Source organism: Podarcis gaigeae (genome assembly GCF_964106915.1).
Source record: "Podarcis gaigeae genome assembly, chromosome: 17".
Taxonomy (NCBI): Eukaryota; Metazoa; Chordata; class Lepidosauria; order Squamata; family Lacertidae; genus Podarcis; species Podarcis gaigeae.
Genome location: NC_139694.1, coordinates 34,366,635 through 34,390,359, shown reverse-complemented (window position 1 = coordinate 34,390,359; position 23,725 = coordinate 34,366,635). Strand labels below are relative to the sequence as shown.

The window sequence follows — 23,725 nt, the reverse complement described above, 5'->3', positions numbered from 1 at the left end:
GGAAAAAACCCTGATGTTGGGAAAGATTGAGGGCACAAGGAGAAGGGGATGACAGAGGACAAGATGGTTGGACGGTGTTCTCGAAGCTACAAACATGAGTCTGACCAAATTGCGGGAGGCAGTGGAAGACAGGAGTGCCTGGCGTGCTCTGGTTCATGGGGTCACGAAGAGTCGGACACGACTAAACAACAACAACAGTGAAAATAAGAAATGTAAATCAAGTAAATAGATTGGAAAATTTTCAGATGTGATTGATGGAAGTCGAAATAATGGTATAAGATGTTAAAGTACGTTTAATTATTTTTGAAAATGATATGTTGAAAACTAGTAAAATATATATATATATATATGAAAAATAGATGGGGGTGCAGTCACTTTCACCCTGTGTGGTTGACCTTGGGCCCTGCCTCTCTTTCCCTTGGAGCTTTTCTCCCCCTTCCATTCACAGAACTGATCCCAATCTCTCCTGGGTGACGTGAAACACTTTTGAAGGAACATTTCCTCCTACCAATCGCCAGAGGCTCTGGAATCTGGTTTTCCCCAGTTCCAGACTGGATAATCATAACGTCGCCAGGCACAGGGTGACTTTGTGACTCTCAGATCCCACGAAGGAGCAGCACTGAGCTTGGTACCTTGGTGTACCAGGCCTGCCTGCCTCCAACCTGCACGCGGGAGGGGGCGGAGGGGGCAGGGATTGGATCCAGTCTGTGCTGGGCAGGGAAGGGTGGTTGTGCAAAGCCTCTCAGCCTGATCACAGTTATTCAAGTCCTTGAGCGTCCTCTAATCCCATCAAACAACAGAACTTGAGCTGGCTCTCTCTCTTTCTCTGCCCCCCCCACCCCCCTTCCTCCTGCCGCTCTCATGGCACACAGCTGCAGTCTTTTCAGGGGTGATGCAGCCTGTGACTTGGGGTGGGCGCAGCAGCACTGCAGAACACGTGGCTGTATCAAACAAGATGCTGGGGTGCAGCCTTTAGATCAGGGGTAGGCAACCGAAGGCCCGGGGCCGGTTTGCAAACTATTTTTGGAAGCCGAACATCCGAAGGGGTTTCTGCACCTTCTGATTGGCTACAGGAGCTTCCTGCAGCCAGTCAGAAGCTGCGCTTTGGTTTCCAAACGTTTTGGAAGTCAAACGGACTTCTGGAACGGATTCGGTTTGAATTCCAAGGTATGACTATGTGTGTGTGTGAGAGAGAGGGGGGGGGCAAGGCCTGCCATTGCAATGCTGCTCAGCATTCATAGCTGTCAACTTTCCCATGTTCTTGTGAGGAATCCTATTCGGAATAAGGGAATTAGCCTTAAAAAAGGGGGGAGGTTGACTGATAAGTCGGCATTACCTGCACTGATTGCATCATGGGTAGGCAACCTAAGGCCTGGGGGCCGGATCCAGCCCAATCGCCTTCTCAATTCAGCCCGCAGACGGTCCGGGAATCAGCTTGTTTTTACATGAGTAGAATGTGTCCTTTTATTTAAAATGCATCTCTGGGTTATTTGTGGGGCATAGGAATTCGTTCTCCCCCCCCTTCAAAATATAATCCAGCCCCCCACAAGATCTGAGTGACAGTGGACCGGCCCCCTGCTGAAAAAGGTTGCTGACCCCTGCCTTAGATCATGTGCTGGGGCAGCTTGGGAGCACAATGGCAAAAGTTCAACCCTAAAAGCTCTGCCTTTATTCCTGTCCTTCTTTAATCTCCCCTTGGAATCTTCCCTGGGAATCTTCCCATGAAATGGCCAGTGCATTACAGCATACCCCCCCCCCCGAAAGCCAGAAAATCATACAGCCCTCCCCTTGCTTTTTAGCCAACTATTTCCCCACCCCAAATTCAATTTTTCTCAGAGCCTTGCCTAAAATTCCATGCGGCACCTTCCTTAAGCCAGGAGCATAGACACTATTTGTTTCTCGATTTGCATTTTATCGAGTGGCAGCAAAGGAACTGTTGAAGGGTCAGGTCTCACACTGGAAAACTCCTGCTGATGAAAGCGTAGCAGGCAATGCAAGTTGGGAGAGACCCCTCTCCCTCTGTGTAAGGCAATAAGCCTCATGACTTGACGGTCAGCCTTTGGTTCACCTGCTTGACACCTGCCTGATGTTGGGTTCAAGGGGACTCTTGGACCAGGAGCTGGGAAGGAAAGAACTTTTAGGAGGGACAAGGCTCACCTCTTCCATCCACAAACAACAGCTAGGCATTCATTGGCATCTAATCGGTATTTCAGCCCAAACAGGAAGGTATTTAGAGGTTTTTTAGAGGATGCTCCCCAATTTACACGATTTCACTTACGCGCTTGGGGGCCCAGAACAAAAACCCTGCATAATTGGGCGGGGGGAATGCTTGTATATCTCACAGAAGCTGAAATGTGAACTGCTGTTGATGAGAAGAGCCCAGCCAGATTAGATCGTCGCCTTTCTAGTCCAGCACTAGACGTGGGTGGTGCTGTGGTCTAAACCACCGAGGTTCTTGGACTCGTCAATCAGAAGGTCAGCGGTTCAAAGCCCCGCAATGGGGTGAGCTCCTGTTGCTCTATCCCAGCTTCTGCCGACCTAGCAGTTCGAAAGCACACTAGTGCAAGTAGATAAATAGGTATCACTGCGACAGGAAGGTAAATGGCATTTCTGTGCACTCTGGCTTCTGTCATGATGTTCTGTTGTGCCAGAAACGTTTTAGTCATGCTGGTCACATGACCTGGAAAGCTGTCTGTGGACAAACGCCGGCTCCCTCGGCCTGAAAGCGAGATGAGCACCACAACCCCATAGTCGCCTTTGACTAGATTTGACCATCCAGGGGTCCTTTACCTTTTTTACCTTACCTTAGTCCAGCATTCTGTTTTCACACAGTGGACAACCAGAAACCCTTAATAGGCCCACCAAGTTCTGTGACTGCTTGTTGAGAAATGTGGTTTACAAGTATTAAAAGGCCTACCGTTCCTGATCCTGATTTATTTGTATGATGCTTTTCCACCAAAAAATAATGCAAGGAATGTTCTGAGCAGGGAGCAGGAATTCTGTCTCTGCCGTGAATATATGGGGCAAGAATGTTAGTGTATATCAGAGGCAGGGGGTGTTACTAGCCTGGTGAAAGGAAGACCTGCCCGAGGGAGTTCCCATGTCCCCCCACTTCCCTGGAGTCTCTACAGGAAGGGGGTCAGAAATTCTGATGGTGAAGAAAGCTTGATTCTCCCCAGGTCCACAACTCATGCAGAATGCAGTTGGTCCCTTACCTTTCCCGCCCCGACATGGCCACAGTGATCCATGCGACGGTCATCTCCAGGCTTGACTACTGTAATTCGCTCTACACGGGGCTGCCCTTGAAGCTGTCCCAGAAACTCCAGCGGGTACAGAATGCTGCAGCGAGGCTCCTCACGGGGTCTCCGCCATGGGAGCATATTCACCCAGTGCTTTTCAAGCTGCAGTGGCTCCCGGTGGAGTACAGGGTCAGATTTAAGGTGCTGCTTTTGACCTTTAAAGCCCTTCATGGCCTAGGACCCTCGTACCTACGGGACCGCCTCTCCTGGTATGCCCCACGGAGAGCCTCAAGGTCCATAAATAGCAACACCCTAGTGGTCCCGGGCCCTAAGGAAGCTAGATTGGCTTCAACCAGAGTCAGTGCCTTCTCAACTCTGGCTCCGGCCTGGTGGAACGCTCTGCCTCATGAGACCAGGGCCCTGCAGGATCTGATTTCTTTCCGCAGGGCCTGTAAGAAAGAGTTGTTCCACCTGGCCTTTGGCTTGGAGTCAGTTTGATTCCCTCCCTCACTTTCTTTTTTCCTTTCTCGTCCTGTGATGAGGCTGCATTTTAATGTTTTAATGTTGTATTTTAATCTTGTTTTTAAGTTGTATTCATTCAACTTGTTTTTATTATTAGTTGTTGGCTGCTCTGAGCCCAGTCTTGGCTGGGGAGGGCGGGGTATAAATAAAATTTATTATTATTATTATTGGAGAGAGTTGGGCAGAAACTCAATTGCAGGGAAGAACAGAAAAACACAGGGGCTGCTTTGGTGGATCAGGTCAAGGTCCTGGCTAGGCATGCAAGTGCCACAGGAGCTGTACGGATGCCTTCCGAAAACCCCCAAACAAGGGCATGAACCTTCCCTGTCAATACAGCATCTGGAAAGAAAAAATTATCGTATTTTTTGCACCATAACACTCACTTTTTTCCTCCTAAAAAGTAAGGGGAAATGTCTGTGCGTATTATGGAGGGAATGCCTACAGGTGGAATGCCTACGGATTTTCCTCCTCTAAAAACTACGTGCGTGTTATGGTAGGGTGCGTGTTATAGAGCGAAAAATACGGTATATCCTGCCACAGTGCGTGAAGGTTTGTTCAGCTTTCCTTGCTAATAGTCACCAATAGGCTGAGATTCCTGCATGAATCTCTCTGTTCCCAAGAATGTCCCTTGCATGTGGTTAATATTCAATGCCATTGCACAACTGCCTGTGCTTTGTTGTGCATATTTCGGGGAGGAGTGGCCCCAGGGCTGTGCATTTTCTTGGCAACTCTTTTTGCAATTGTGCGGCAGGGCTGTGTCCTCCCCGCAGATTAGCTTGGGGCGTGTAATTGGCTCAGTGGCTGAGCATAAAGCCCAGGGAAACCACCTCCTGCTGGGACAGACTACCAGGGGTCCAGGACTCCGGCCAGGCAGAATCTGGAGAGCGTGTGTCAGTGGCAGGTAAGAGAAGCCCTACGCCTCTGAGATACAGGGTGCGGGCATCACTCTGCAGGTTGGAAGAGGATAATGGAAAGGGCAATCCTTATGCAGGCAGTAAACAATTAGTTAATCCACTGGGTCATGAGAAGGCAGTGGAAAGAGATGGGGGTGGGGACTGATTAGGGCATGGGTAGGCAAACTAAGGCCCGGGGGCCGCATCCGGCCCAATCGCCTTCTCAATCCGGCACGCGGACAGTCCAGGAATCAGTGTGTTTTTACATGAGTAGAATGTGTCCTTTTATTTAAAATGCATCTCTGGGTTATTTGTGGGGCATAGGAATTTGTTCATGTTTTTCCCCAATATATAGTCCGGCCCCCACAAGGTCTGAGGGACAGTGAACCGGCCCCCTGCTGAAGAAGTTTGCTGACCCCTGGATTAGGGGCTCATACGGTCAAACTCTGGAGTAGCAAGGGCTGCAATGTCCCAAGATTGAGCCCTGGTCATTCTTGGACTGAAATAATTTTTTCCTTCACAGGGGTGGGATAAATAAATCCCTTCCCCTTTCATCTTCCTGGAATATAGCTCCTGCTTTGCTTTTCATGAATGCACTCCCCCCACTCCAAGGCAGATGGTTGTACAAAGCATTTCAGGGTGTGATCCTGCTTGCTCATATAATATCCATCCCAGAACAGCAGGGGAAGGGTTTGGGAAGGTCTCTGGAAGCTGCATGTTAATATCCTTCATGGCTGTACAGGGCTCCCAATTTTTGTCTATTGGAAAAGGTAGTTATTTCTGCCACCCGTTGGTGGTGAAGGAATCCAATTCCCTGCTACCAGAAGCACTAAGTAGGGAACGAATAGGTGCTTGGTTGGCCCCTGGACTGCGTTTCAGATCACCTATATAAAAATCAGGAGGGTTTTTTCCCCCTCCAGCCAGGATTTTCAGGTCCGTGTCCGAGCAGGTTTCTTTCATCCTGGCATTTTCACTGGAAAACCGCTGCATTTTACCTCTGAATCGGAGCAAATGGCAATCCTTGGGAAACCTGACTGCCATTTGCTTCAATTCAGTGGTCAAACGTGGGTTTTCCTGCTTGGACATGGATCTGGAAATCCTGGACTTGTGCCTAAAAACATGGTATGAAAGGAAGTGTGGATGAGCCCCAGGTGCAAGGGAAGGAGCCAGGGAAGGGCATAGAAGAGTGCAGAAAATATTTGGCCCTGTGCTAACCCCCTTCTCCACTGGCTCAGGGGTTAGCACAGGGGTCAGCAAACTTCTTCAGCAGGGGGTCGGTCCACTGTCCCTCAGACCTTGTGGAGGGCCGGACTATATTTTTGCGGGGGAAATGAACAAATTCCTATGCCCCACAAATAATGCATTTTAAATAAAAGCACACATTCTACTCATGTAAAAACACGTTGATTCCCAGACCATCTGTGGGCCGGATTTAGAAGGCAATTGGGCCGGATCCGGCCCCCGGGCCTTAGGTTGCCTACCCATGGGTTAGCAGGTAAGGAGGAGGAAGAAAGGAAGCTGCAGAGAAACCCAACTCCAGCGCCCCCTGGCACCCTGTGACTCCATTGCCAGGAGAGGGAGCCATCACCTCATTGTTTCTTGAGCTCAGGCCATGGGTGTAGTGGGAACCGGCACAAAAGAGATATATGCTTTTGTTCAAGGTTTCTGTTCTGTTTTATTTTTTCCAAAAAAAAGAGAGCCACACCCTGGCCTGGATGAGCACTGAAACTCTGCCACTGCCTCCCCCAGCTGCTGGGTTGTGCCACAGAGACCAGGAGAACTCCGGTGTGGATGTATTCGGGGACATGGTCGAAAGTGGGACTATGGCTGAAAATGTCCCCATAGCCACCCCACCCAACTCCTTGGTCCCCTCACTCGATGTTGCCACTGGTTCCCTTGCCAAAGACAATGTGCTGCAGGAACCGTCCAACTCAGGACAGGAGGGCAACCATTTTGAGAGGGGCCCCCAATCTCCAGTCACGCCTCCAGGGGGGACTGAAATGGCAGAGGTTTCCACGTCAGCAGACCAAGGGCAGGATGACGGCTATTCCGCTCACCAGGACAAGATGCCAAGGCCGTCCCCGGAGCAACCGAATGCTGAAGATGCTGCAAGCCTGTTGGCCCAAGGGGGACATGGCAGCCAATCTGTGTGTTGTGACAAGATGACGGATGCCCAGTGTCCTACTGGGACCTTGGAACAGCTGGCGCAAGAGGAGGAGGCCAGTCTGAATCACTGCCATGAGAAGAACGGAGCTGGGCCCACTGACTCCTTGAAACAGTTGGAGCATGGCCAAGAAGAAAAAGGAACTCTTCTTCTTCATTGTGTGGAGACCTCAGGTGTTTCTACGGAGCAACAGAACTCCACCAGCACCTCAAATCAACTGGACGTATGGGAGGAGAGTGGCATTGTGGGTAGTCACAGCCAGGATCCTGCTTCAGAATCGCTAGAGGAACCTGAACATGCCACCGCTGCATCCTCTGAGCCACCCAGCATCTCATTTCCGGGGACCAATTCCCCAAAGCAGTCATGGGAGGGAGATTGTTTGGTCTTTCCCAGCCACCATACCAGCTCCGCTCCCTGTGCTGAGCATCAGGAGACGTTTGACACTGCCAGCGTTGATCAAGAGGTAAAACCAGTCTGCTCAGAAACGGTAGAGGCTGGCAAGGAGGAAAACACGCCCAGGGAGCTGGCTGATCAGTCCCAAGCTGCAGAGGAATATCTGGGTAACCTGAATGGGCAGTTATTTGGGGAGGGCTCGGCGGATCACTCTCAAACAACGGAGAAGCAGGATGCCCAAGATGCTGAATGCACCCAAGCCGGACTTTCACTGGCATTGATAGACTCTCAGCCAGATGTTGGCACCTATTGCCAGCAGAGGGCAGCAGGTGCAGATGGCGACACTCCCCTCCAGGCAGTGCCAAGGCAGTCTCCTGTGGCAACCGGTGACTCCTCTGGACCTGCCCACTGGGGCCTGGCTCCTGACTGTGGCAGGCAAGAGAGGGAAGGACTGGCTGCTGAGGAATCGAGCGGAGCCGGCAACGACAGCCAAGCCCAGGGTGAGGCTGGAGCCAAGGCTGCGCTGGAATCTGAGAAGGGAGAGGAGGCGTTCAGCAGCGCTGGGCCTGGGGTAGCCACCTGCGTGCCAGAGAGTACAAAGGACCTAGCCGGTGCCAAAGATCCAGCCGTAGAATCACCTGGCTTGGAAAGCCCGACTGGCACAAGGGATCCAGCTGGTCCCCAAGACCAAGCTGGGACCATGGTGCTAGCTAGCGCTGAAGATCCACTTGGGGCCAGGGACAGAGCAGGCTCTCAAGATTTGGCCAGCACCACATGTCCAGTTGCTGTTTCGGAGCACGACACTTCCAGTCCGAAACCTGGAGACCAGTCGCTACTTGGTGCCAGGGACCCTGCCAGCGCAGAAGACCTGGTGAGCCCTGCAGACCCGGTCTGTGCCACATCCACGCCCAGCAGGCCCTCTGGGACTGGCGGCATGGACTGGACGGGAAATGCCACGGAGAGTACGGAGGCCCTGCACCCTGCCACCGAGACCCCGATCGAGCGAGAGATCCGTCTCCACCAGGAACGGGAAGAGCACCTGCGGCGGCAAAGGGGCCTGGCCAGCCCCTGGGGCCCTCAGGAGTATGTGGAGGTGCGCATCAGGCCTATCCTGAACCAGAACGTGGGGCCCCCCATGCTGCCCAAGGAAAAGGAGCGCCAGTGGGCCGGGGTTCAAATGCAGAGGGAGATCCAGAGGGAATGTCAACGTGAAGAGGACCTGGTCCAGCTGGGGAAGGTCAGGGGGGCCTACGACCGTGGCACCCCGCAAGAGATGCAGGAGAAGATGATGATTTTTGAACAGCATCCCAGCCCAGAACCTCCAGCCCCCAGGAATATGCTGTGCAGCAGCCCCAGAGGGGCGAGGGGTCTCTCCTTTGCGGAGGCCAACAGCACCGCCAACATGGTCATCGTGGACTCTGGTGCTCTGCTGCGAGCCCAACGGCCGCTGGCCGAGAGAACCCCTGCCTCGGCCAACCCCTTCTTCTGCTTGCGTGCCAAAAGCCCCCAGTCTCTGCTGGAGCAAGAGGTCCAAGAAGCTCAGGAACGAGAGCGGGAGCTGCAGAGGCAGAGGCACAATCTGTACGGCTCAGCGTTGCCCAGCCAGGCTGCAGAGGCCTCAGCTCAGGATGAGGATGAGGAGACCCCCAGCCAGCCAGGTAAGGGGCAAGGTGCGATGAGCGAGTGTGGGGAAGAGGGAGAATGGGGGGTCACCCGCTGGGACTGAAGGGCCATTGGTTCAGGACTGGGAAAAGGAAGCGCTTCTTCGCACAACACGTAATTAACGCATGGGCTTGGTTTCCCATAAGATGTATTCATAGCCGTTGGATTAGTTGGCCTTAGAATGAAACAGGCAAACACACAGAGGAAAGCTCAGTGGAGCCTCCAGTTTCAGAGGCAGTGCGCTGCAGAACGCCAGTTGCAAGGTTAGATTTCAGACCACAGGGAAGGGCCTCCTTGCTGGACTTCCCAGAGGTATCTTACTGGCCATTGCTGGAAATAGAACGCTGGGCTAGAGGAAGCCTCTTGGTTACTTTTACATACAGTGGTACCTCAGGTTAAGTACTTAATTTGTTCCAGAGGTCCGTTCTTAACCTGAACTGTTCTTAACCTGAAGCACCACTTTAGCTAATGGGGCTTCCTGCTGCCGCCGTACCACCAGAGCACGATTTCTGTTCTCATCCTGAAGCAAAGTTCTAAACCCGAGGTAATATTTCTGGGTTAGCGGCGTCTGTAACCTGAAGCCTATGTAACCTGAAGCATATGTAACCCAAGGTACCACTGTACTTGTGATAGCTAAGTGGGATTCTTACATTCAGATTTGGCATTGCATTCAAATCTGAATGTAGAATTCCTACTTGGCTATCCTGAGTCCCTGTCAGGGGAAAAAGCAGCGTATGAATAAATATATAATGGTAATAATAAGTACATAAAAGGGACCAAGGGAGTCCTCTTGTATTCAGTTACATATTTACTGCATATGCACCCAACTGTTCCGCCAAGGAGCCCAAGGCAGAGTTCTCCCCTTTCTATGTTATCCTTACAAGCAGGTGAGGCTGAGAGATGGCGACTGACCCAAGGACGCCAGGTGAGCTGCATGGCTTAGTGGGGATGCAAAGCTTGGCCTTGCAGGCTCAATATTCTGACCACAAGCAGCAGGATCATTACCTTTTCATGCCCTGCTTGTGGGCTTCAGAAAAGCACCTTGCTGGTCACTGTCAGAACCAGGCGGTTCCATTAGGTGGACCTTTGGTGAAGTCCACCAGAGCTCTTCTTACAATCGGTGATTTTAGGAGTAGATCTGTAGAAAAGCAAAGAATGCTATGGGATCTTAAAAGTCTGGCTCCTTTCTTGTGTGGCATCAGTTTTCACAAGCAAGGTGGGTTTTCTTTTTCCTGTCTGGTGCCAAAAGGTGAACTAAGAAGGCTGTATGCATACAAGTGCGGGGCTTGCGTAAACAACAGAAGCTGTTGCTTGGAACAGTAATATTTCTGGAGGGAAGCATATGGTCTAGAAACTTGCTATTTGCTTTTGAAAGCTGATGTTCTTGGTTTTCTAGTAACATGCCTTGCCACAGAACTCCCGCGAAAGTCCTGTTTTGTAGGACAGAGCTTTCCAAACAGCATTGCGACATGTTAGTGTGTCGGCTGCAGTGTTAAGGTGTGTTGTGTGAACACGCCCCCGCGCTCCTCCTGGGGCTGGAAAGGGGTTATTTTAAGCTCTGGTTTGCTAGTAAAACTGAATTACTGTGTTGCAAAATGATGCATGTCTGAAAAGTGTGTTGCCAACATGAAAAGTTTGAAAAGCTCTGATGTAGGGAATGAATATCACTTCCAAGGACCAGCTCCAACATTAGGCAGAGTGAAGCAGCAGACTCAGGCAACTAAAACTGAGTATCAAGAGAAGGCGGGAAATTGTTATTTAATGTTCTTGTACTTTTACTGCTAGGGAGGAGGAGAGGCACTTGTGGTGTTTTCTGCCTCAGGTGCCAAAATAACTTGACCCCCCTCCCTGTCCTCCACCACATCATAGACCTTGCAGCAGCTCCACCTCGGGCAAAAATTGCCTTAGTCCAGCATTCTTGCTTGCAAAATCATTAAGATGCAAAGGGATCATGAAAACCGCCACCCTTTCAGATCACACCTGCACAGTCCTTCTGACTCACATCCTGGCTCCATAGCAGCGGGACCCAACAATCAAAGGAATGTGGCATCTAACACAACATTTAGCATTTCCATTGAATCCGGGCGCACTTACAGCCCTGACCTCTGGCGTGATTTACAAACTGAAGCGCTGGAACTTTCCAATCAAATCCCTATCACTGGGTAACCTTGAGTTTGTATGCAAATCAGATAGTAAAAAAATCCCCCTTTTTAACTTTTACTTTTACTTATTCAATTTATATACCACCCTTTATCCAAAGATCTCAGGGCGGTGTACACAATTAGAAACGCATTGCAAAACATCAGTGACAAAAACATAAGAAAAATATAGTAAAAAGCAGACTGACAGACAGCCTAATAGTAAAATAATAGTAAGACCAGTCCTCTCCTCCACATTTTAACAGGCCATAGATTACTTAATATCCTTAGGCCTGAATAAAGAGGAATGGTTTTGCCTGGCATCTAAAAATATGTAATGATGGCGCCAGGCGAGCCTCTCTGGGGAAGGCATGCCACAATTGGGGAACCACCTCAGAAAAGGTCCATTGACACCCTCCAAATCTCTGGGGTGGGGGAGACATACAGAAGGGCCTCAGATTACAAGTGCACAAAAATACACAGAAAGCAGTGTATGAATCTTTCAGGATCATAGGATGTCCAGTTTCTCATCTCCGATTGCTACTCAGGCTGCTTAAGGCCTGACACAACCTGTTCTTGAATGAAGAGAAAAAGAGACTGAGCGTGTGCTCTGTCATCACAGACAGGGATGTAGGTGTCACAGAACTCTGTGTCTGGATTTTGGACCATATTTCCACTTGCCTTTGCACACAGATGCTTTGGACTTCAACTCTCATCAGCCCCAGCCATAAGGGAGTTGTAGTCCAAAACATATGCGGGGCAATGGAGTGGGAAAGGGCTGGCAGAGAAAATGTTCCAGTGCCATTCTTCTTCATATCTGCATCCCCAGGCCACCCAGTGTTTGAATATAATAACCTTCCTGGAAGGGCAAGTTCTTCTGGTAAGGTAGCCTGCCTGAAGAAGCAGATTTTGGTGGCATCGTTCAAGGACAAAACATTGCCATGTACTTCATTAGAAGACATCTGAAGGCAGCCCTGTTTAGGGAAGTTTTTAATGTTTGAAATTTCATTCTGTTTAATGTTTTGTTGGGAGCCGCCAGGAGTGGCTGGGGAAACCCAGCCAGATGGGTGGGATATAAATAAATTATTATTATTATTATTATTATTATTATTATTATTATTATTATTTACTGTGACACGTTTATTGCCATGGAGGGTACACTATCTGGAGCCTCTGCACCAAGGCCCAAAATGAGTCGGGCCCTTGGCTAAGGGCTTGTGGGGTGAGCTGCAGCTGACCTACAGAAGTTATCACACACAGCCATTTCCTTGCCTCCTTGTAAGCTTAGCACCTGAGCCAATGTGTTGTAATGAGGGATGTGGGTGGCGCTGTGGTCTAAACCACTGAGCCTCTTGGGCTTGCTGATGAGAAGGTTGGCAGTTCGAATCCACACAACGGAGTGAACTCCCATTGCTCTGTCCCAGCTCCTGCCTACCAGGCAGTTCAAAAGCACACCAGTGCAAGTAGATAAATAGGTACTGCTGCAGCGGGAAGGTAAACGGCATTTCCATGTGGTCTGGTTTCCGTCACGGTGTCCCGTTGTGCCAGAAGCAGTTTAGTCATGCTGGCCACATGACCTGGAAAGCTGTCTGTGGACAAACGCCGGCTCTCTCGGCCTGAAAGTGAGATGAGTACCGCAACCCCATAACTGCCTTTGACTGGACTTAACCATCCAGGAGTCCTTTACCTTTTACCTTTTTAGCTTAATGTTCAGAGCATTGGACTATGTAAAGGTAAAGGGACCCCTGACCATTAGGTCCAGTCGTGGCCGACTCTGGGGTTGCGGCGCTCATCTCACTTTATTGGCCAAGGGAGCCAGTGTACAGCTTCCGGGTCATGTGGCCAGCATGACTAAACTGCTTCTGGCAAACCAGAGCAGTGCACAGAAACGCCGTTTACCTTCCCGCCGTAGCGGTACCTATTTATCTACTTGCACTGGCATGCTTTCGAACTGCTAGGTTGACAGGAGCAGGGACCAAGCAACGGGAGCTCACCCCGTTGTGGGGATTCGAACCGCTGACCTTCTGATCGGCAAGCGCTCTGTGGTTTAACCCGCAGTGCCACCCGCGTCCCACAATTGAACTATGAGTCAGTTCAAATCCCCACTCAGATGGGGTGACCCTAGGCCAGTCACTGTATCCTACTATGTCATTCTATTTGTGCAATGACTTCTGTTTGCACAGCAGAACTGCTGCTCCCTCTCTCCCTGCGTCTTCTAGGTTCCCCACCCAAGATTTTCTTTGCCCAGGGCAGGGGGCTGTTGCAGAAAGAGGAGCTCCTGGTTAAGGAGAAATGGGGTGGTGTTTGGTGGTATGCACACTTCCTTGAGCTCCTTGGGGAAAACAGAATGATATAGATAGATTAAATAAACAAATTAGGGTCCCAGCTGCACCATGAGAACCTGGCAGCCAACAGAACCAGAATGTGTACCTAGTGGGTGGTAAGAGTTTTCCTAGGCTGCTGTAGCAAACACAGGGCTGGTTGAATTTTAACAGAGGCAAGACTGAAAGGGAAACCAGCAGGTGTAACCAGGGACAAGGAAATGTCACGAGAGGGACGCAAAGGTTATAAAACGGAAACTAGGAGAAACTGCTTTCCTGACAGGGATGTGGAAAGAATGTTCTCTCTCTCCAGTTCCCCATCTTCAGAGCCTGAAAGAAAACCCTTCCCTAAGGCCATTGATGTGGGTGGGTCAGTCCCTGTTGAGAAAATTGCACTTTGGGAAATGCAGGTGGCCAGAAGCACTCTTATTACTGACCATTAGCCCTGTGTCACTGTTGAGACCTGTCCTTTGTCTCTGTCTCCTTCTCAGAGAGACCTTCCTGCAAGAAGCTGGACGTCACCTGGCCCCCTCCAAGCCCTCCGGAGACCTCTCAGGTGAATGGCCTCCATCAGGTAACAAGCGCAGGGGAGCAGTGCCCTTATCACACAGCTATGACTGGCGGCCTGTAGCTGTCCTCAGAAAGCAGCACCAGCTGCCTCTGTGGGCCAACAAGATGCCTGTGGTAGAGAGCTGCCATCTTACAAGGAAGGAGTTGGATTAAAAATATCCTGCGATGCGCAACTCTCAATCTCACTTGAAGCGTAAGCATGAAAAGCAACTACCAAATATGCCTCAAGGTGTTGTTGTTTAGTCGTGTCTGACTCTTCATGACCCCATGGACCAGAGCACACCAGGCACTCCTGTCTTCCACTGCCTCCCACAGTTTGGTCAAACTCATGCTGGTAGCTTCGAGAACACTGTCCAGCCATCTCCTCTGCCATTCCCTTCTCCTTGTGCCCTCCATCTTTCCCAGCGTCAGGGTCTTTTCCAGGGAGTCTTCTCTTCTCATGAGGTGGCCAAAGTATTGGAGCCTCAGCTTCACGATCTGTCCTTCCAGTGAGTACTCAGGGCTGATTTTCTTCAGAATGGAGAGGTTTGATCTTCTTGCAGTCCATGGGACTCTCAAGAGTCTCCTGCAACACCATAATTCAAAAGCATCAGTTCTTCGGCGATCAGCCTTCTTTATGGTCCAGCTCTCACTTCCATACGTCACTACTGGGATGCCTCAAGATACCAGCAGGCAGATATTGGTCTGATATTAGTTCACATCATGATTGCAAACATGCAATCCATGTTCAAATGGATGGCCTTATTATAACAACAGCCACACAACTGCTGACATGTCTGGATCCACACTTGCTCTCCGACCTGTGAATGAAACCCAGCCATCCAGCAGACAGATTTTTTACAAATATTTTTTATTAATTTTCCATTTAAACATATATAATCACATCATTATTATCCACTTTACTGCTTTGGCTCTTTAGAGCCTGTTGACTTCCTTCCCTCCCGCCTCTTGGCTTTCAAAACTAAGCTTGTTTACACAGCATTTTATATATTTTCCAATTCTAATGTACCGTATTTTTCTGTGTATAAGACTAGGTTTTTCCCCCTAAAAACTAATGTCAAAAACTAGGAGGCGTCTTATACATGGGGCCATCTCCCCCCATTTTCTTAAATATGAGTCCCCCAAAATAGGGGGTGTCTTATACATTCCGTCTTAAAGACTGAAAAATACGGTAACTCATTACAAAATACCTCATAATTTAAATAAATATAGAAAGGTAAGAAATTTCTCATTACAAGTCTTCAAATAACCCTACTAATGTTCTTAATTGCTTACAATGATCTTTCAAATATTGTATAAATTTACTCTAGTCCTTTTGGAATACTCGATCGCGCTGGTTTCAGATTTTTCCTGTCAGCTTCGCCAGTTCTGCTAAGTCCATCAGTTTCATCTGCCACTCTTCTTTCGTTGGTACTTCTTGTTGTTTCCATTTTTGGGCTAAAAGGGTTCTTGCCACTGTTTTTCCATACATGAGCAGTCTTTTGTCTTTTTTCTTTTCTTGGTATCTCTTTGCCTACTATACCCAGTAAAAAGGCTTCTGGTTTTTTAACAAAAGTGTTTTTAAACATTTTCTTTAACTCATTATATATCATTTCCCAGAAAGCCTTTACCTCTTTACAAGTCCACCACTTACGGTAGAAGATACCTTCCTTTTCTTTGCATTTCCAACACTCATTAGATCTTGTCTTATACATTTTTGCAAGTTTTGATGGTGTTAAATACAATCTATACATCATTTTCATCACATTTTCTTTAAGTGCACTGCATGCAGTAAAATTAATATCTTCATTCCACAGCCTTTCCCACGATTCTAACTGAATATTATATCCAAAATCTTTAGCCCATTGTATCATCACCCCTTTAACCGCTTCATCTTTAGTATGCCACTCCAAAATTAATTTGTACATTTTCAATAATATTATCCAATATTATCCAATAAATCTATCTCCAACCTAGATCTTACTGTATCAAAACCATTTTTCTTTTTCTCTTCCTTAAACACCTCATTTGCCTGGTGGTATTGCAACCAATCCGTCAATAATTATTTTATTTCTTCAAATGTTTTTAATTTTAACTGACTTCCTACCTCTGTCGACAAATCTCTATACGTGGCCCACTCTCCCTTCATATTTAACTTTTTTACTGCTGTTGCTTCAATTGGAGAGAGCCACCAAGGAGTTTTACATTCCAATAAGTTTTTATATCTGTTCCACACCTCATAAATTGATTTTCTTATTGTGTGATTCAGGAATCCTTTATGCACTTTTACTTTATCATACCATAAATATGCATATTGGACTCTTCAGAGTTTTAGACCAACCAAAGCCTCAATCAGCCCTGGGGTGAAGGAGCTGAACTTTCAGTATGCAAACCATGTGCTGTTATCTCTGAGCGACAAGCACACACACACACACACACACACTCCACTGTTGGATACCCCATGCCCTTTTTTTGTCTCCCTTGCTGTTAACATTTCAGTGGCAAATTCCTTCAAGATTCCTTCAAATCTTTTTGCTTTTGCTGCTCTCGAAAACAGGTGCTCATCGACAAAATTATATACATTATTTTTACACAACAGCAAGGGCTAGAATCCTATTCATTCATTATTTGCCGCTAGTAACTTGTGGTTAGCGACTGCTGTAACTCAGACTGCAATCTTATACACACTCTTCAGGCTGCATAATACATTACCGGCTTAAAATGCATCTAGGTCGTTCTTTTTCTCAATTGGGATTGAAGCTGGTTTTGCAGAAAGCGCATCAAAATGCAGTGTTTCCTAAGAAACAACAGGATAGACGCAGGGTGGGTATGGATTGTGACTTACATGGTGTGTACGCTGCTTCTCAAGCCCTGGATGCAGAGCAAATGGAACTGGGAATAAATTCCACTGAACTAAGAGCCAAGCTAGACAATATGTTAGCTATGGCAGTGTACACACTGTTTATTCTGCATCAAGTGCACTCTTACTGCTCGTTTGAGAATCTGTGTACACACAACATTAGCTACAAGCTATATCTATCCTGCTGTTGATATGAAATACTACATTTTGATGTGTCTCCCCCCCAACCCACAAACCAGCTTCAATCTGCATTGAGAAAAAGAATGACCCTGCTGTGTTTTAAATCGGTAATGTGCACACAGTCTACATGCATGGGCATAGGCAGGGGGGAGCACCTGCCCCCCCTAAATCAAGTAAATAAATAAAAATTGTGTCACAGATAACTCTGTTCTGCCCCCGCCCCCAATAAATCCTGGCTATACTCATGCCTACATGCATGGTCGTAGCCAGGATTTTTGTTAGGGGAGCAGGTCTTTTGTGGGGGTGGGCAGAACATGTATTTTTATTTATTTTTATTGATTTTGGGAGGGCAACTGCCCCTTCCTGCCCCCCTGGCTATGCCCATGCCTACATGTCTGGGCCCTTAAGTGCAGGGTTTTGCTTTGTTTTCTCCAATTTGCATAAAGGAGCCTGATCTGGATGCAGATGCTAGTGTGATAAGAGGAAAGGGGACTTTATCCCTTCCCCACCCCTGTTGTGTCCTCAGTTTGTTTAAGAAAAGAGTTCTCATTGAAGCAATCAAGAGTCCTTCTGCTCATCTGGGCATGAGAAGTGGGATCCAGATCAGGACCAAGATTGCAGCACAGGGCTAAAGGGTTAAACCCTCTGTACCTCCATCTTATGATCTGGAATTGGTAGGGAGAAACCCTGCACTTAGAGGCACAGGTATGTACATAAGTGCAGGGGTCCCCAACCTTTTTGGGCCTGGGGGCACATTTGGAAACCCCTGAAATGTTCATGAGCCCCACAAAACATCCATTTTGCAGAAGACAAATAGCAAGATTCAGGAATACACCCCCCCCCCCGAAACAAACAACAGGCAAAGTATTTACATGCCCACTCCCTCCAAAAAAACCCAAGCAGTGCAGACAACAAACAAACAAAACTCTCCAAAGCTCCCAAAACGCTTTTTTTAAATAATAAAAAAGAAGAAGTAGTAAACCTTTGGAGGGATCCAGGGCCTTGGCAGATGCCAAGGTGATACATTGGGCTTATCCACACTTACCATTTGCCCCTTTTCCCCAGGCACAGGTCCACACTTCAAAGCTCTGTGTCCAAGTGTTTTCTTCTTACCCCAAGGCTTTTCTGTGAGAACCTGCTCTTTAGTGCTCAGTCGGAGCAAGCATCAGTCCCGGTTTTCTGCAGATTGCTGTTTGCTCCGATTGAGCTTTAAAGAGCAGGTTTTCACGGGGAAAGCTCCGCGGCAAAGAAAAGGGGCACTAGGACATGGAATTTTAAAGTGTGGACCGTGTCTGAAAAGAGCTGAGGAAAGGCAAATGTGAATAAGTCCATTGTCTCATTTGGCTGTGAGCAGAAAATGTGTGTGTCTGCTTGCAAAGGTCAGACTCTCAAATTAGTTTCTGAATGTGGAAGGCACAATACTTGACAGATCAATAGTTTGATAGGCGTTCATCAAAAGGTAGCGCAATGAAATGGGGCCAGGCAGATGTTCTAAAGAGGGGAAACGATAGAAGCTCTCCCCCACATTGTTTTCAGAAGGCTACAGGGGCATGATTTGGTTAAAAATGAGAGAGGGGTTTGGATTTTATTAAAGACTCCCTACCATTCCACGAACAATTCAAGCATTATTTTGGTGCACAGGACAGGCGGGGTGTGTGTGTGAGGATCCTAGCAGTGCTTGACTCTCTCTAATTAACATGTCCACAATTCTGCTTGCCCCATGCCTAGAAAGCATGCCCAGCCGTTTTCCCTGGGAAAACCCACTCTTTAATGCTAAATCGGAACAAACAGCAATCTGCAGAAAACTCAGTTGCCATTTGTTCCAATTCAGCACCAAACTATGGGTTTTCCTGGCAGAAAGCGAGGAGGCAAAGGGAAGTATGGATGAGCCCCCAGTAACTCCAAAAGAGCAACTCCTTCCTGTTTCAACTAGGCTTGCAGAGAAAAGCTGGGGGGGGGGTTGTGCTCCATTGGCCAGGTCCCCTCGATTTGTGTTGTGCTTTAATGGCACGCACACACAAATATCCAGTGGAAACAAGTCTTGGTTATCTTTCCTTTGCATTTCTCGATTTCATAAAACACACACAAGACAAGCACACACTTCAATAGGTTCATTGTAATACATTAAAATTTTGTTTCCTTTGCTGCTGATAAATAGGGGTTGGCAAGCCCACTGAGCATAGCAGGGCTGAGCCTGCCATTCCTCATTTCACGTGGCTGCAAAATGCTGGCAGGACAGGAGGCAATAAAACTTTGTATCGTTTGCCTGCTTCTTGATATGGTAAAAGCCGGCTGTTTTGTTTCTGAAAGCTGAAGGTCCCATCTAATAGGTTATTGTATTTTAGTGTTCTGTTGGAGCCGCCCAGAGTGGCTGGGGAAACCCAGCCAGATGGGCGGAGTATGTATAAACAAACAAACAAACAAACAAACAAACAAACAAACAAACAAACAATCTTGAAAAGGGCCTGAGGGGCCTTCTGCACAGTGCCTGCCAGCAAGACCCCTTCCACACCCACAGGAGAGGAGGGGACATAAAAATCACCTCCTCTCAGGTGCTGAACTCCTCCTGTGGCACCTGAAGTGCCCCCCCCCAATCCCCAGCTCAGCACTCCAACTGCTTTGCCTGCAGAAAGAATCTGCCAAGCTTTCCAGCAGGGGAGAGAAAGGGGTCCTTGGAGCAGCTTCCAGGAAGAGAGCAGAATTGGTGCCCCATCCAGCCCAAAGGAGGTGCATTTCTCCTGTCTAGATAACCTTGCCTGCTTCTCAGATTTTTTGGGGGGAGGGGCACCAATACAGCAGGGACGCGGGTGGCGCTGTGGGTTAAACCACAGAGCCTAGGACTTGCCGATCAGAAGGTCGGTGGTTCGAATCCCCATGGGGGGGGAGCTCCCGTTGCTCAGTCCCTGCTCCTGCCAACCTAGCAGTTCGAAAGCACGTCAAAGTGCAAGTAGATAAAAGTGCAAGTAGATAAATAGGCACCACTCCGGTGGGAAGGTAAACGGCGTTTCCGTGCTCTGCTCTGGTTCGCCAGAAGCGGCTTAGTCATGCTGGCCACATGACCCAGAAGCTGTCACTTGGCAAATAAAGCAAGATGAGTGCCACAACCCCAGAGTCGGTCATGACTGGACCTAATGGTCAGGGGTCCCTTTACCTTTACCTTACCAATACAGCTCCTTGCCATGGTTGCCAGGGATCCTAGTTTTGCCTCTGCACATTCACCCCTTTTTCCTGCCCTGTATCCCTTTTGCTTAGCTGTAAGGAGAAGCACCCCTGTCCCCAGGAGGGGTATCTGCAATAGGAGCCTAGGGTGCTGGGGCCTCAATGGAAGCCTGATGGTGCTGGTCCCTGGGATAACAGAAGATTTACCTTGCTACAAAGTTAGTGCTCAGCCACACTTCCCCTTGGCCTGTGCCTAAAAAGCACAGGTCTCAGTAGTTTTTTACTTTCTAGGCACAGGTCTGAGCGGTTTCCCCTTTGCCCGGCTCCTTTCCCAGGGAAAGTCTGCTCTTTAGCTTTAAACTGGAACAAATGGCTATTTGTGGAAAACCCGCTTGCCGATAGAGCACTAAAGAGGGAGCAAGGGTAAGTCTTTAGTGAAAGTGGGTGCAGCTTCAGTTTTCCACCTCTGGCACCAAAAAGGTCCCTTTGTGTTTCAAAGACCCAAAGCAAGAATGCAGACTCAGGATCTCTTGATACTCGAGGCGGAAGAAGCTGCTTTGTACTCAGTCAGGCCATTGGTCCATCTCGTTCAGCATCCCAGGCAAGGGATTGAACCAGGAACCTTATTTGTGCAAGGCAGAAACTCTGTCACCGAGCTCTGGCCCTTCACACTAATCATGTGGGTGAGCAAACCCAAGTTATCAGAAGTAACTTTTAGGAGCAGATCAGAGCCTCCCTAATCCTGGGGGGTGGGTATTGTTTTTGTTTGTTGCTATGGGCTTATCCACACCTCCATTTTCCCCACTGCAAATCAGAACAAACAGCAATTGGGTTTTCTGCGGATTGCTGTTTGTTCCGATTTAGCGCTAAAGAGTGGGTTTCTTAGAGGAAAGTGGGGGGTGGGGGAGGAGAGAAAACTGCTTTAACCCATGCCTAGAAAGCACGAGACAAACCAAAATGTAGATGAGCCCTTTGTTACGTGTTTTGGTGTTTTTATATTGCAAACTGGCCTGTGATCCTCAGTTGAAAGGCGGTATAGAAATTTAAATAAAGAAATAAATAGTCCAGTGTTCTTTGCAAGAACCCCAACAGTCAGCAGGAATCAGGTTCATCAGAAATGAGATAGGTCCGTGCTTTACCTTTTGCCTACAGCTGCTGTTAATATACACTTGAACTTAGACAAAAGGCTGAGAAGCTGTAACATCAGGGCAGGCACTGAATAGGACTTGGATTGCCAGTTCGCATTTATCTCTACCTCTTCCCATAGCAACCCCTACCTTGGGCAGTTGTTTGAGAGCAAACGTATCTGAATTCAATATATGTACCAAGAACGTGTGAAAACTTCATTATATGATTTGGCATGGCTTTCATTTTATGAGAAAGCATTACGGCTTTCGCTCCAATTTTAATAAATGAGATGCCTGATACCATTTGGATTTTCAGCATCAGGCACTGAAATGTTTTCGACATCAATCAGGCTGCAATCCTAAACTCAAGTCGTAGGGAGTAAACCCTACTTACTTCAAAGGGAGCATGTGTAGAATTGCAGCATGCATGCTTGCGAATTCGTCCTAGCACAAACCACAACGTATTACATCTTAAAATTTAGCTCACTAATTGTGATTTGTGAGTGCTTTTTCTTTCTTTTTTAAAGGGAGAGCCAGTGTGGTGTAGTGGTTAAGAGCGGTGGACTCGTAATCTGGTGAACTGGGTTCGATTCCCTGCTCCTCCACATGCAGCTGCTGGGTGACCTTGGGCCAGTCACACTTCTCTGAAGTCTCTCAGCCCCACTCACCTCACAGAGTGTTTGTTGTGAGGGAGGAAGGGAAAAGGAGAATGTTAGCCGCTTTGAGACTCCTTCGGGTAGTGATAAAGTGGGATATCAATTCCAAACTCCTCCACCAAATGCATGAAGAAGTTTTAAATTTCAGCAGAAGAATGGGGTGGGTGAATTAAGAATTGTTTTAGGTGTGGGGCTCTGCTCCCTCAGTCCTTGAGTGTAATAATTGGGCTCCGTGGAACTCCCCACAGGGCATGGGGCAAAACAGTTTTCCTACTGAAGCAATAACTGTTTCTTTGCAGAGAAATGGGGTCTTCAGTCTTTTCTGTTCAGAAACAGCCGCACCCACCCAGAGCCTCAAGTCCTTTATCACTAAGCAGAGAAAGCTCTCTGCCCCAGCCTTCAGCCTGCATGTTTCCTCACTTTCTGTGGACTCTTGCTCACTTTCCCCACTTTCTCTCTCCCCTCATTTAACCCCACAGCCGGAGAGAAGCCCTCGAATCCTCCGCCGACAGAGGAGTGCCTTAATCCAGCGCTGGGAGTCGGGAGCTGTTGGCAACCAGGACAGTGAAGATTAGGGGGCTGCCTCAGCAAGAAAAGCCACTGGGTCGCGTCTCCAGTGCAAAAGACACAAGGGCCCCCCTGTGCCTCCCCCAAACTTGCACAAAACATAACTCACGGTGTGCATGTCGAGTGCACCTCTGGAGCTGGCCGTGTATTCTTTCCACTCCGCCTTTTGATTTGACAAAAAAAAAAGTCCAAAAGCACGTCTGCGCAACCAGTCTGATCACAAGGCAGAAATAGCGTTTCTAACCGGCTGCCTTCTTCCAAATTTTATCCTGGAACAAAGAGGAGAAAGATTTAAGGGATGGGCTCCAAAGCATTACGGTTCATTTTAGTTCCTTTTTTTACGTAGGTAACACCTGCTTGGACACTGATTTCTCAACCCAAGGGCTTTCCAAACACAGGTTTCGTCTACATTTGGTCTGTTTTGGGCAATCCCACACTGAAGTGTACGGGTGGATCCATGCGCAAGAGCAGCTACACTTAAGTGCATGTGTAGGAGCTGTCCCATGCCAGCAGCATCTTTTCCTGTTGAGGTCCAGTTGTTTATGGGGAAGCGCCATAGCTCCATAGTAGCCGAGCACCTGGCTTGCAAGGAGAAAGTCCTAGGTATAATCCCAGGTAGGGCTGGGAGAGGCTCCTGCCTGGAACCCTGGAGAGGTGCTGCCAGTCAGTGTAGGCAATTCTGAGCTAGATGGGACACAGGTCTGACTCTGTGAGGCAGATTCCTACATTCCTATGTTTAACTGGCTGCAGAGGGCCAATAATCTGGGCAGACTTGTGCCTTTGGGCATCTATCTCAGGTGACTTGCGACTGTTCCCCCAAGACTTCTTTCATCCTCAGATTTGACCAAGTCACATGTGGGTTTTGTCCCTGGGTATTCAAACTTGTGTACAAACAAGTATTGTAGGAACCAGCCTACAGGCGGTTGATGAAAAATGGCAATTTTTTTACTCTGGGGTAGTATGCTTTGCCACTGACACTCTTTTTCATTCAGCAAAATAAGAATCAAACAAGAATCTTTCAATTAAAAGAGCTCCTTGATTTTGTCTATGCCAGCAAGAATTAAAAGTAAATCAAACGGGAATGACTCCAGATTGTTGCCTTTTGTAAATACTATGAGAACATTGACCTTCGACAAATGGAGAGAAAGAGTCCCTTAGCACCTTTTGAGGGGAAGCCCTGCCTCAGTTCCCCTCAGTGATTGGGGGGGGGGAACCAATGGGGGAAAGCTGGTTGCAAGCAGGGTCGTAAAAGCCGCCGTGGGAATTCCTCAAAGAAGAGCAGGGAAATTGCTAGA

At 48.3% G+C, this 23,725-nt stretch overlaps 3 protein-coding genes across 5 annotated transcripts in view; all 3 read left to right on the top strand.

The window, feature by feature from the left end:
- IL27RA (interleukin 27 receptor subunit alpha) overlaps positions 1 to 23,725 on the top strand; it is an 818,781-nt gene that overhangs the window by 91,102 nt on the left and 703,954 nt on the right. The window lies entirely within an intron of this gene.
- RLN3 (relaxin 3) overlaps positions 1 to 23,725 on the top strand; it is a 135,885-nt gene that overhangs the window by 99,763 nt on the left and 12,397 nt on the right. The gene's annotated exons all lie outside the window — the stretch shown is intronic.
- MISP3 (MISP family member 3) lies at positions 4,295 to 23,512 on the top strand. The gene is made up of 4 exons (XM_083718731.1): positions 4,295 to 4,310; positions 6,352 to 8,869; positions 13,824 to 13,906; positions 22,343 to 23,512. The coding sequence occupies exons 2-4, from the start codon at positions 6,370 to 6,372 to the stop codon at positions 22,436 to 22,438; spliced, it is 2,679 nt and encodes an 892-aa protein (XP_083574857.1). The 5' UTR covers positions 4,295 to 4,310; positions 6,352 to 6,369; the 3' UTR covers positions 22,439 to 23,512.

Bases quoted from the DNA above. Each gene is read 5' to 3' on its own strand.
- MISP3 (XM_083718731.1), top strand. From the start codon at position 6,370: ATGAGCACTGAAACTCTGCCACTGCCTCCCCCAGCTGCTGGGTTGTGC. The intron at 8,870-13,823 runs GTAAGGGGCAAG...TCTCCTTCTCAG, and splicing joins GGAGACCCCCAGCCAGCCAG to AGAGACCTTCCTGCAAGAAG. The intron at 13,907-22,342 runs GTAACAAGCGCA...TTAACCCCACAG, and splicing joins AGGTGAATGGCCTCCATCAG to CCGGAGAGAAGCCCTCGAAT.